Source organism: Lagopus muta, chromosome 1 (assembly GCF_023343835.1).
Source record: "Lagopus muta isolate bLagMut1 chromosome 1, bLagMut1 primary, whole genome shotgun sequence".
NCBI classification, from domain to species: Eukaryota; Metazoa; Chordata; class Aves; order Galliformes; family Phasianidae; genus Lagopus; species Lagopus muta.
In genome coordinates, this window is record NC_064433.1 from 105,847,283 (window position 1) to 105,860,499 (window position 13,217).

Here is a 13,217-nt window from a genome sequence, read left to right on the forward strand (position 1 = left end):
ACCACCAGCTCACCCCCACCATGCCCACGTCCCTCAGTGCCACATCCACACGGCTCCTGAACACCTCCAGGGACGGTGACTGCACCACCTCCCTGGGCAGCCTGTGCTACTGTCTCATCACTCTTACTGAGAAGAAATTTATCTTAATACCCAACCTGAACCTCCCTCTAGCACAACTCTTTAATTCCCTCTCATCCTATTGCTAGCTGCCTAGAAATGTCTGACCCCCACCTCGCCACAGCCTCCTTTCAAGTGAGAGCAGTGAGGTCTCCTCTGAGCCTCTTCTTCTCCAGACTGAACAATCCCAGCTCCCTCAGCTGCTCCTTATAAGACTTGTGCTTCAGACCCCTCACAGCTTGTTGCCCTTCTCTGGGTGCTCTCCTGGGCCTCACCTGGAGCAGGGGGCTCAAGATTTAACACAGCACTTGAGGTGTGGCCTCACCAGTACTGAGTACAGAGAGAGGAATGCCTCTTTAGTCTTGCTCTGAGGACTATTTCTTCTGAGTTTGCTATTTCTGATATAAAATACTGTCCCCACAAGGCACACTTGCAGGTGCTTCTGGACAAATGAGCACAGACAGACCTAGTCTGTCTCTAGTAGCTGGCACCTGTTTCCACTCATACGCACACGTCTTACCAGTAGCTGGCACTTAGTCTTTGCAATGCTTATACATGTGATAGAGAGAGATTATGGAGGGAGTTAAAATTCAATAAGCAGATAGGGTAGGCTGCAGGGATCAAGCACAGTGATTGGTTGGTCAAGTATACTGCCCTGCCATGTTTTATATGCAACTTGCACTTTTTTATACTCTTTTCTGTCTAACGCTCCCCTGGCACTGTTTCTGTCTGATCCTTCTTGCCCTGCATGTTAGCATGGTTCCACTGAGCTCTCTCCAACATCTTGGGCCTTCAGAATTGCATCTTTATCAGTTTCTTGATAACACCCAGTTTTGTTTCTGATCATTGTCTTTGTTAATACTAGTTAATCAGGTTTTATGACTCTGTGTTTGTCTCCTTCCTTTTCCTTATCCTCCCAACTGAAAAAATAAACATTCTCACACTCTGCGTATCCTTACCATTTAGCATGACTGACCAGGACTGTTCTTGGCACTGTCTCCCTTATCATGTGTCAGTCAGGTTTGTCTCTGTACTTGTCTATGACCAGTCTCCTTTGATTGGATGTGCTTAAAAGAGCACATCTCCTCCTCTATATCCTCAGACTTAGTTTCACTGCGGACTTAAAAATTTTGAGATGTAGACTCACAAACATAAGTGGTAGTAGACTTTGGCAGGAGACATCATAACCTTTTTCAGGCTGTGTATTTTGCCCTTCAGTCAGTTATTGGTGTTCCCCTGAGAAGGACAGCTGAAAAATTCACAAAGCCTTTCCTTAATTGCCTGTTTGTATGCAGCTCTGCATATACAAGTAACCCAGAAACAGTATCAGAGTACTGTAATAAACTAAACTGTTTATTGTAGTAGTTGAGGAGTTGTGGCAGGAAAACTCTGGTCATTCCTGCCATTGAAACCACAGCTTTCAGTGAAGGAGGAGCATGATCGGTAGCTGGCAATGTAACTGCTGCAGCCACTACAGTTCATTCTGCCTGTATTTTTAAATAGCTTGCTGTATTCTTCTTTGCAGTGGTGGTGCCAGCTTCAAGCAGTTCCTGTGGCTGCAACTATTGAACTAGCAAAGCTGTTAATGAGAACACAAGTTAAAATAGACCAGGGAATCATTCTCGTGTTTGTTGTTTCAGTACAAATGTTCCTTGAACCATTTCTTCTGTGGTAGCACTAAAAGTTCCTTTGGCAATGGATGTGCCATAGCATAGGCACTGCTATTAATCAGGTTTTACACTGATTCTACACTGGGTTTCTGCAAGTTGGCACAGTGAGCACTGATTGTGGGTTTTTTTTGTTGTTGTTTGGCACTTTGTAGCATGTATTGTGAAGGTTTTTTGATTGTTTCTTTGCTTTACAAAAGATTGCTTCTACAGATTTTTAAAATGTAGATTTCCATCCCGAAACGGAAACATAGCACTGGTGCTGTAATGTTGTGATCAGCATGAGCTGACTTGCCTCTCTCCCTTCACCAGAAGAGACGTGATTCAATCCATGTGTTGCTGTTCATTTCTGCCCCTTTGCTAATTCCTTCTTCAGGCACCAAAATTCGTGACTTGAATTCAGAGGTGTTCCAGATGGAAACTTTCTGGGATGGACTAGGTTCCTTATTCTTCTTCCACATCACTCTTTCCTGTGTGCCAGCTCTAATAAAGTTGCAAAATGGTTGGGTTCCTGATCAGAAAACTAATCCAGCTAAAAATTAATATGGGGAAAAAAAACCACCCTGCTTCTTTCAGCACCATGTAGACTGTGTACTACACTGAAGTGAACGTGTATTTGCAGTGTCAGTTAAGTATTGCTTTATGCCAGGCTAGAATGATTGTGAGCCTGCAGTTAACAGATAAACATAGCCCAGTGCTGGACTGACAGAGGAGAGGTAGTTTTGTACTTTTTTATGATTGAAATTAAGTTAATGGACTGGTTTCAGGTTTTGTGTTGTACTTCACTGTGCTTCTGAATCAAGCATTTTATTTCAGTTTAAAAACTGTCTGCATCCCAAGCCAAATTTCTTGTAATTTCATATCCTACAATCATTTGTTCCCACAATTGCAAACTTCTGGGGTTTACAAAAAGTGAGAAGCTTACTATTGTGAAAATGTAAGTATTAGGGTGGTTCATATACTTACTATTTCACTGTTCTTTATAAACACTCTTTCTGTGCTAAGATTTTACTATTTCAGGTATTGTCTGAAATTTTGTTTTCAGGCTTACAATAGCAGCGCTAGGAGAAAAGCTTAACGACTACTGGAATGAAATGAAAGCAAAGAAAAATGAGGAGTATCCATTAGCTTTACCAGTTGAGGAGATACAGTGAGTATCACTTTCAAATAGAAGAACGTTGCATACTGTTATTACAGCTTTATTCTTGATCACGCAAATAAATTGTTCATGTGAAAGTTCTGATATGGTTTTTTCCATTACAGAAAGCAGCCTGATCAGACATGGGTGCAGTGTGATGCATGTCTGAAATGGCGGAAGCTACCAGATGGAATAGAGCATTTGCCAGAGAAGTGGTACTGCTCACTGAACCCTGACCCACAGTTCCGGTAAAATTATATTGAGCCCGATATCTAAGCACTGCTTTTACTTTTTAGTTTATTGCTTAATGTAAGCACATATGTTAAGCTCTTTATTTTTCCTTAACTCAGGGATTGTCATGTGCCAGAAGAACCAGAAGATGATGACTTAATACATCCCACATATGAGAAAACTTATAAGAAAAAGTGAGTACTGGAGACTTTCAAGCTCCTAGAAAAGGAGCATAAAAGCTAAACACACTTTTCTCTCACCTGTGGTATAACTGCAGCCCTTCTAAGAATTCATCCTTTCAGAAAATAGTACCCTAAGGTCAAAACCTAATCACAGCAGTGAATAGATAAATAGTGTTTTTCTTTTCTCTGTTATTGGCATGTTGACATGATATTGAAGGTAAAGAGGCCTCTATCATTTAGTAACAAGGAGAATAAAGCAAAAAGTTGGTGTTCAGTACAGTATATTAGAGAAACAAATCATTATGGTTGTTAAGAGCCCTTGCCTGGGTGACTGCTATTTTCAAGCAGCTGAAAACCTCAGTAATATTAAGAATTTGAGGGTTCTTAGCTAAGATGCGTGGGGGAAAAAAATGACTTGAGCAATCTTGATGAATTGTTGGTTTACATTCTGAAAAGGGCCTTCACTGTTTTTCAAACTTTTTTTTTTTTTTTTAATCTGAGAGGGATGTTTGAAGTTTAAATTCAGCTTAGATTTAGCTCAACTAGTAGCTTCTAAGGTCATGCAGAAAATTTTCATTCAGTGAAGTAGAATGTTGAAATTCACTGTGTATAGCTCAAAATAAGGTGTTTAGTTTCAGATTTAAGTGAGGTTGCTTTGGTTTCACCATTAATTAACATTTTGAATCTAAGCTCTTTTTTTTTTTTTCTTCCCCCTTGCTCCTGTGCAGAGACAGGGAAAAATTGAAGAAGCGCCTAGAGTACCAGGTAACTCTCCTTGAGCTTGATGGCAAACCGACTTTGGTAGTCATTATTCTTTCTGGCACCACTTCTATGCAGTTTGATCCAGTGGGCTAGGCTTTGAGTTAGTTTGCTTTAAATAGTGGCCAGCTGTTTAGGTCAACAACCTTTTTGATAGCTGTATAGGCTGTGCTTACTCTTGGTAAACCAGAAATCCCCTGTCTCTTCTGTCCAATGATAGAAGTCAGTGGTGCATTTTATATGTTGTACTGAAGAAAGAGTTTGAAGGGGATGAATATGCTTCACAAAACAGTACTAGAAAATAACGTCAGTTGCTGCTACTTGTTTTTATAGCGCAGTATCTAATTGTTGGAAGTGGATTTTCTTGTAGAGGGATATGTGATAAGGATATAAAAGTAAAGATGCCCTTAAAAAAGGGAGTGGGGGAGGGGTAGAATATGTAATAGCTGTGTTTTTGAGAGTTTGTTTTGCTAGGAGACGCTCAAATTCAAATGGAGCTGCAAATAAAAAATGGCTTAGTGACAGGAGTATACAGATTGGAACTCAGAATCAGGTCTCTGAAGTGAGACGTAGCTTTCAAAGTAACTGAACTTCAGACCAATCAATTTTTGGATAAAAGATTTTCCATGTTCTGTTCTACCCTATCTACTTGATTGTATTAATTTTCCTGCAATTAGCTTAATCCAAGTAAAAAAGTTATTTCTAAAAGCGCAAAATGAACAAAATACTTAAATATTTTATGAACAGAGCTTATTATTGGCAGCTGTAAGAGAGATTTCTGTCCCATATTTTGTGTATGATGGTCAGACTTCAGACATGGGTACAGAACAGGCTGGAAAAAAGTACTCCCCAGGATTCTACATGGTACCTGTAATAGGTATTTCTTGGGAAATGCTTTAAGATCAGACAATAAATCTCTGCATGGGAAGGAGTTTGCAGCTGTAGTCTTCTGAGAAATCCACCAGAAGTCTGTAATCCAGACTTAAAAAGCAAATTAAACAAAAGAAAACAAAAAAAAAAAAGAAAACAACAAACTAAGAACCAAGAAACCTTGCTATTCTCAACTGTGCTATGATTATTATTTTTTTAATACACGACTTGAAACCAGCATGGGAAAGACATGAAGGAAACAGTTAACATCAGTAGAGTTTAGTTGTGTTTTCTGTTCTGTCTTGTTTGTTTTCTGTGAATGTGATCATTAAGCTGATAACTTTTTGTTTGTTTGTTTTTAACAAGGGTTATAGTCCGCTTTCCTTACTGCAAAATATTGAGTTGGGGCTCAAGGAGATTGCTCTGTGGAGAATCCTTGCAGAATACAGAAGAAATGTCTATCATAATTTCAAGTGTTTTCAGATAGTTAGTGGGACTACTTGAAACTTATTCTGAAGACTCTACTAACGTCTATTGCTTTTCGTTCTTAACGTTATCTTATAGATCAGTAACGAAATGCTTTTAAAAACACCCGTTTCCTCAAGTAAAGACTTTAGAACGTTCACACCTGTGAGTGGAAGGGAAGCTGTTCCAAGAGCACTTTTACCAGAAACATCAAATGCTTCTGTCAAAAGACCTCTGCTTGTTTCAAATAGATCAGTATCGTCACCTCATTCTGATTCTGATAACAGGTTAGTGAACCTGTACAAAATAGATTTATTTCTAAAATTAGGAATTTTTAAATAAAAGAATGTTGTCAGGTGTAGTCCCATCTTTGGGTCGCAGCTACCAAAGTTCATGTGTCACTTTTTGGTAATACAGGAAGAACTATGTTAAATGATGCCTAGAAACCTCATGAAGAACAAAAGAGAGAGCAACAAAAAGAAAATACTGTATGTCAAGGAAAATTGCTTAGTGACTTGCCTTAATGTAGGAAAATACTGTATTGTGTTAACCTCGTTCTACAGGATGTTTTCCTTAACCTCTCTTACAGGTCTTCCCCACTTCAAAAATGTTGTGTCTGTCTCAAAATAGTATATGAAAGTAATAATCTAGTGTGTGGATTTCAGCCATTGTTTTTACAGAAAAGGTATTTACTGTGACTAATAATCTTAAGATGCTCTTCAGGGAGACATCCCTTTCTAGTTATTGAGTAGCAATGTTGAATTGCATGTTTAGACACATTTAAACATTGTTTGAAACAAATGACTTTGCTTTGAGCAATACAGTAATCAGATTAATGCGTTCTTCTTCAGTCTGAAACGGAAGATACTCATCAGTGTGACACCTTTAACTATAAAGACACCTCGTTTAAATAACAGGCCATTCAAAAGCCGTGATGATGATGATGATGTCATTATTTTAGAGGAGAGCAGCACTCCAAAGCCTTCAGCAGATTCTGATGTTCCAGTGGTAAAAACTGAATGTATAAATGTTGACAAGGAGGAGCAGAAAAAAAACAGTGACGTAAGAGAACCCTGCAGTGCAAGTACTTCAGAATCAAGAAGTGAACAGCTGACCTCTGCAACGCAGACGGAGGTCCCAAATTTGGTTGTTAAAAAGGAAGAGGTGGAAGATGACATCGATATTCCAGTTCCCAACGCGGAAACGGAAACTAACCGGCACAATGTAAATAATCTTCCTGAGACATCTGCAGATCTTGGAAACGAACTGAGAAATCAGCTGCAATTAGCAAACAAAGAGAAGGAGATGTACCAAAGCAAATGTGAAGCATTAACTAAGCAAGTAGAAACACTGGAACAGAGGATACTAGAAATGAACAATAAGTATGTGAAAAAAGAAATGTGCCATCAGTCAACTGAGACAATTTCTTCATTTGCAGAAGAAAACGTTCATGAAAGAAGTTTGGCGGAAAAAACCCTTCTCTATGAACAGGCCTTAGAAGAAATAGCAAAACTGAAAGAGCAATGCAGTACTCTGCAGAACTTAAAAACTGAATGCAGCAGGTGTGCTGACGGTGAAAGTAAGAGTGAGGTAGACGAAATTGCTGTGCAGCTGGATGATGTTTTCAGGCAACTGGACAAATGCACCATTGAGAGAGACGAATACAAAAGTCAGGTATGTTAGTTAAAACAGAGGCGTATTTCAAACAAAGAATTTAACTTCCCATTTTCTTAGATGAATTCCAGTTCACAATGTATTGTATGGTTAAATTCAGTCCATTCATTAATCAAACCACTTAGGAGGGTGGGGAATACATATAATCTAGCCTAGAAACTTTTGTTTTATTGGATTCCATTGACAGCAGTAAGCAAAATTCAGAGAGTCTGACTGCAGGCTGAGAGTGCAGTGTGTTCAACTGGCTACTTTGAAACAGTCTGTAGGTTGCAGTATCATAAAATGTCACCAGATATTAAAATGTCACCAAAAAGCTGATTAAAAGCAGTCCACGAATGTTTATTTTAAACAAACACAACACATTGATGTATAAAATTATTTATTTATTTGCAGGTGGAACTACTGGAAGTGGAGAAAAATAAAATTGCCTGTCAATGTGAAGAACTTAAATCAGAAATTGCAGAGTTGAAAGCTTCAATCCCACAAGCAGTAGCGCGTGCAAATGATTCTACAGCCAGTAATGTAGAAGACACTGTTAATTTTTCTGATGGAGAAAGGTATCAATTTTCTTCTTCCTAGACTACTTCAAGTAAGATTTTGGTTGGCTGATTGTACCTAAAAAACCTTGACAAAAATCATGTCTGACAATCACATAATAAAAAGTGGTTCTTGGAATTATTTTTGCTGCCTCTTGTGACTTCTAAGTTGATAACACTTCACCTTTTCATCCACTGATTTTATTTTAGTTTTGACTTATTGCTGCTTAAACAAGTACTTGACCACTGCTCAATAGAATGTCATACTGACACTTTAAATGCTGAAAATGTTAGAAGAGTTTCTAGATTCTAGCTTGTAAAACAAGCGGAAGAAGAAAGGAGAGGCAGGAAAGAGGGAGGGGTGATCATTAGCTTATGCTGTGCAGATGATCTTTGCTTTTACATGCTATTTTTATTTCTTGACTCAGTAGTACCATACTGCAAAGAGTTTGTTTTCAGTTTTGGAACTGATTTGACCTTTCATGTAAGAACTTGCTGCAGACCAATCCTCTGGAACTGTGCCAGTGTCCAGGGTGTATCTTTGAACTAAACAGAAGTTTACGCCTCTAAGGAGGGATCTTGCTGCTCTCTGTTAATAAAAAATAGTAAACACATAAAAGAAGTACACATACAAGATGGAAGCAAGCAAGCACAGCACACACAAGTCCATAGAATCAGATGAAATGTGTCAGAGAGAGCTGGCCAGATGATGGAGAGTTGGCTTTGTGATGATATCCAAAAGTTTGTGGCAGGTCCCTGATAACTGGTTTAAATAAAAAATAATAATTAAAAAAAAAAAAAAAAAAGTTGTCATGCCCATATTTAGTGCAGGCAAAAATGAGGATCTGAATTACAGACTGGCCAGTACAAGCTCAGTTCCTGGGAAGACCCTAAAGCAAATCTGCCTGGAAGCTGCATGCAAGCTCATGATAGTCAAGGTGATTAGAAATGATCAGCGTAGATTTATTGAGGGCAAAGATTGCCTTTCCAACTTGGTAACCTTTCCATTGAGATGACCAGCTCTGTGGATAATGGGAGATTGGGCCTTCATTTTAGGAAAGCTTTCAAAATAGACTGCCATAATATCATAATCAAATTTTATGAGATATGATTTAGATTAGTGGAGTAGCTGGTGGGTTGTAAAACTGCTTAGCAGACTGCCGATCTGCTAAGCCTGGGTATCAATATGAAGGCCAATAATTGTTAATGCCTTCATTAATGGCCTACGTGACAGAGTGCAGTTAAGTTGGTGAACTCACAGTGGAGCTGATTTGGAGGGAATCACTGATACCCTGGATGGTAGCAATAATATAGTGGGACCTTGAGAAGTAGGAAAAAATGACCGAGAGAAATGTTGTGGAAGCTCAGTAGAGGCAGCAGTGATGTTCTACACTTTTGCTAGGAATCATCTCTGCAGCTGGACAAGCTGAAGTCCTGGGCTGTGGTGGGGGTGGATTAGAAGATGAATGCAAATCAACAGTGCCTCTTGTGGCAGGAGTGCCCAGTGTTCTGCCAGCAGTTGTATGGCAGAGGTTCTTTCCCTGTGCTGGGCAAATACAGAGTACTGTGTCTGCTTTGGGGTTCCCCACTATATGAAAGACATTAGCATATATGAGCAAATCCACTGAAGGCTGCCCGGATGGTTAGGGGGTTGGGGCATCTTGTAAGATGCTGAGGGAAGGAGCCGCAAGAAGAGAAGGCTGCCTTGAGATCTGATATCCTAATGCTTTCTGCAGCTGAATGAAGGTGTAAAAAAGGTGAAGCCTGACTCCTCACTAGCACAGTGGTGGCATGAGAGGCAATAGAAACAAGCTGCAAGAAGGGAAATTCTGATGAGACAGAGGAAAAAAATAATGTTCATAGTGAGGGCCCAGGAAAAAGGGTCCGGGGAAGGTGGTGGGATCTCCATCTGTGGAGATTTTGAAAACACAAGAAGGTTGTAAGCAACCTTATCTGAAATAACCATTTTTTGAATGTGTTAGGGGTTGGGGGGAAGGGAATGGATGACCTCTGGAGACCCCTTTCAAGCTAAATTTGTTTGGGTTTTGTTTGTTTTTGTTCTGGGATTCAGCCTCCCCTGCATCTGCTAGCATTTTACTTTCTGTTTACTGCATCTGACTACTTCTACATAGAAGAATTAGAAATTGCATGCATTACTTGTGGTGTACTTACAGGTCCTTTGGGATGTAATGACTCTATGAAGAATGGCTACTGGAGATAATAAAGAAAATAATGGTAAAGGAAATGCTCAAGAGAAGGGATGAATGACTTAGAAGCAGTTTGACCAGGAAGAGGATAGGGCAGTGGAATCGTGAAAGAAAGCAAAAAGAGGAGAAATAGTATTTTCCCATTATTAAAATTGCTACTTTGTCTTTATGTTTTCAAACCTTTGGACAAACTACTTTTTCATACCTTCTCTTTTTTTCTTTCCTCTTTGTTTTCTCTTCCTTTGCTCCCATATATGGTGGTAGTTGGCAATTCTGGATGTATTAAATATTTTTAAATACTGGTTTGAGAAATAATAAAATATTGTAGGATAAAGGGTTATGCCAATGTTTATTTGCTAACTTCAGTAGGAGTATTCAAAAATACCTTTAATCCATTCTGGGAAAGGCAGAAATCTTAGTATTTGTTTGAAATGAAGGAAATACACACCTTCAAAGTTAAAACTCAAGACAGTAAGCTTTGAAAAAATGATAGATCTTGAAATTATCTTGTTGCAGTTTCAATTGCATAAGCTCTCTGTTGGTTTATGGAAGTAGCATACCGACCCTTTCTATTATTGAATGTTATTTGAAACTTTGTTAATTAACATTCTGTGTATTTGGATGCGAAGCTTCATCCACATCTAAACATCTCCAATTATTTCTTCACAGCCTGAAACTGCGCTCCCTTCGAGTGAATGTTGGACAGCTTTTGGCTACAATCATGCCTGATCTAGACTTGCAACAAGTCAATTACGACATTGACGTAGTGGACGAAATTTTAGGACAAGTTGTAGAACAAATGCATGAAATCAGCAGCACTTAAGATACTAAAATTTTCACAGAGCCCTACTTGATCTTCCAGTATAACCTTTATATAAGTTCTGAAGTGTAAATACTTCTTCTTCGCTTTATATATTTCACAGTTTGATCAATAAATGTATATACTCTGTACGTTCAGGTGTTACCACAGATGCAGTGGGTAGTATCTTAACGTCCTCTTAAATGAACACTGTCAATATCGACCAACCTCGATGTACTTAAAGATTTTGCTTTTAAAATGTATTTGTAATTAAATTTGCAAATATTTTTATGATTAAGAATGTTAATACTTTTCTACAAAAGTTTTGGTTGATTTTTGGTCTTATATATGCATTGATACTTGCAATTTTTTTCCTCATCCAGAATCCTAGCAGTGGAATATATTAAAAATGCAAAAAAGGAACCTTGTTGATTTTCTTCCCAGAACAAACCTCAGTAACTTTATTGTAAACTACAGTATTTTCATTGCTATCAACAATGTTGTGTGTTGCATTAATGGTTTAGAAATTTAACTAATAGATGAAAATTTTGGCCATATTGGCAGTATTTATTGTCTTACTACCAAAAGAAGAAAAATTCCTTAGGGGTTTTATCCTAAATATGGATGATCTTTGACAGCCTTTTGGATTTTCTGGTGTTGCTAGAAGACATTTTCTGTACATAATCTTGCAGCATAAACAAATCCATGGGATATTTCAGCCTTACCAGTCTTGGAGACCACATGCCTGTTTGTGTCCTGCCCGTATTACTTGATTGTTACTTCCTCGTTCCAAGAACCAGATTGTATTGGAGTGCAGTCAGATTGATGATTGGTTCTACCCCATGGTTCCCAGTTGAACACGAACACAGCAGTACCAGTTTATAAGTCCAGTATGTTCCAGTACGTGAGTTGAAGGGGTCAGTTTTCACATGCAGCTCTTGCCTGCCTATTTTCCAAGTCAAAAGCAATTGGTGATCTGTTGGAGAGAACATACACAAAACTAGCATAGGATTCCTGGAGGACCTCTGCTGTAATACCACCTCTTGAGACTTTAAAGCCTTACTTTAGAGCTGCCCAATGCAGAAAATAATTGACCTGGAGGTCTGTAATGTATACAAATATTTGCATATTTTATCTCAGAAGAAAAAGTGTTGTAGCATTAAGCGAGCATTAAGCCTCTCAGTATGAGGCTTACCTTTCAATCACAATGGGCCATGCTGCACATAAATGTCAGGCTACTCAATCCTTGTTTAACTAGTCAAAGTAGAAATATTTTGAGAAAGAGAGGCATGTCTTCTTATCTGTGGTGTCAAATGACAGAGTAAGCTAAAGCTGAAGATGTTCAAATGTGATTTGTTTATGCTATCTTAATGTTTAGGCATCTTTTATTACAGGTAAGATAGGTGACTCCTCTTTTTTCCCTCTTATATAGTCACAGTAATTATTAAGCCACTAGTTTTATTATTACAGTGGTGACAGTATTCTTCTCTTCAGCCAACTGCATGCTTTTTCCATTGAGGTCATCAGGAATAAGGGGTGGGCAAAGAGCCCATCTACCTGTTATCTCTGGTGGCATTCATCATCCAAACAGCGATCAAAAAAACCAGTTTTTGCTTTTAAAAAAATAAAATCACGAAACTGCATTCAGTGTTTGTTCCTAGGAATTGTCGATTTTGTAAAGCCAAGAATTTTGGCTTTTGCACTGTTAGCTGTCCATATTTAATTGGATTATGTTCCGTTTAGTTGTAGCTCAGTTTCTTCCAGTGGGCAGTACTTTGATTTCAGGATGCTTTCTGTTCCAGTATGCCAGTAAGGATAATGCAATACTGCTTTGCTTCATGATGGCTAAATTGAATGTTTGATTTTTGGAGAGGTGGCTGTAATGTAACTTTTTAAAAGTTTGTTTTTTTTTTTGCTGTGTAGTTTTCCGTTCCTTCATCATTATTTATTATGTTTCATCAGATTCTGTAGTTGAGTTTATTGTAGATGACATAAAATATAGCGTAAGTCTATATTAAAAATGGAAAAATTACAGTGTACGTTTACACTTTGAAGAACAGTGGACTAATGGAAATGCTTTTTATTTGTCAAAATGTATTTTTTGTAAAAAATGAAAATGAAAAAATAAATCTGAATTTGCTGGATCAAAACTTGTCATCAGGTGCTGTGTTTCCCTTATAAGCAAGTAAGACTGTTACCGGCTTTCCTTATGTATGATGCATGTGGGCTTGTTTAGCTTGGAAAAGAGAAGGCTCTGGGGAGACCGCCTTGTGGCCTTCCAGTACTTGAAGGGAGCAGGTAAGGACGGGGAACAACCGCTTATGAGGGTGGATAGTGATAGGACAAGGGGGAATGGCTTTAAACTGAGACAGGGGAAGTTTAGGTTAGATATTAGGAGGAAGTTTTTCACACAGAGGGTGGTGAGGCACTGGAACAGGTTGCCCAAGGAGGCTGTGGATGCCTCATCCCTGGAGGCATTCAAGGCCAGGCTGGATGTGGCTCTGGGCAGCCTGGAGTGGTGGCTGGTGACCCTGCACACAGCAGGGGGTTGAAACTGGATGATCATTGTGGT

At 38.7% G+C, this 13,217-nt stretch overlaps 1 protein-coding gene across 3 annotated transcripts in view; it reads left to right on the forward strand.

Moving 5' to 3' along the window:
- The window catches only part of MORC3 (MORC family CW-type zinc finger 3), a 29,568-nt gene extending 16,779 nt beyond the window's left edge, over nucleotides 1–12,789 (forward strand). For 2 of the 3 annotated variants that reach the window (XM_048934245.1, XM_048934256.1), the window contains exons 10-17: nucleotides 2,830–2,934; nucleotides 3,048–3,170; nucleotides 3,273–3,347; nucleotides 4,064–4,100; nucleotides 5,529–5,716; nucleotides 6,281–7,103; nucleotides 7,497–7,660; nucleotides 10,516–12,789. In XM_048934245.1, the coding sequence (XP_048790202.1) occupies nucleotides 2,830–2,934; nucleotides 3,048–3,170; nucleotides 3,273–3,347; nucleotides 4,064–4,100; nucleotides 5,529–5,716; nucleotides 6,281–7,103; nucleotides 7,497–7,660; nucleotides 10,516–10,669 (1,669 nt within the window). In that variant the 3' untranslated portion in view covers nucleotides 10,670–12,789. Of the gene's footprint in view, nucleotides 1–2,829; nucleotides 2,935–3,047; nucleotides 3,171–3,272; nucleotides 3,348–4,063; nucleotides 4,101–5,528; nucleotides 5,717–6,280; nucleotides 7,104–7,496; nucleotides 7,661–9,813; nucleotides 9,875–10,515 lie in introns of all 3 variants that reach the window. The other variant, XM_048934266.1, reaches the window with a different exon arrangement.
- Nucleotides 12,790–13,217: the final 428 nt, after the last annotated feature.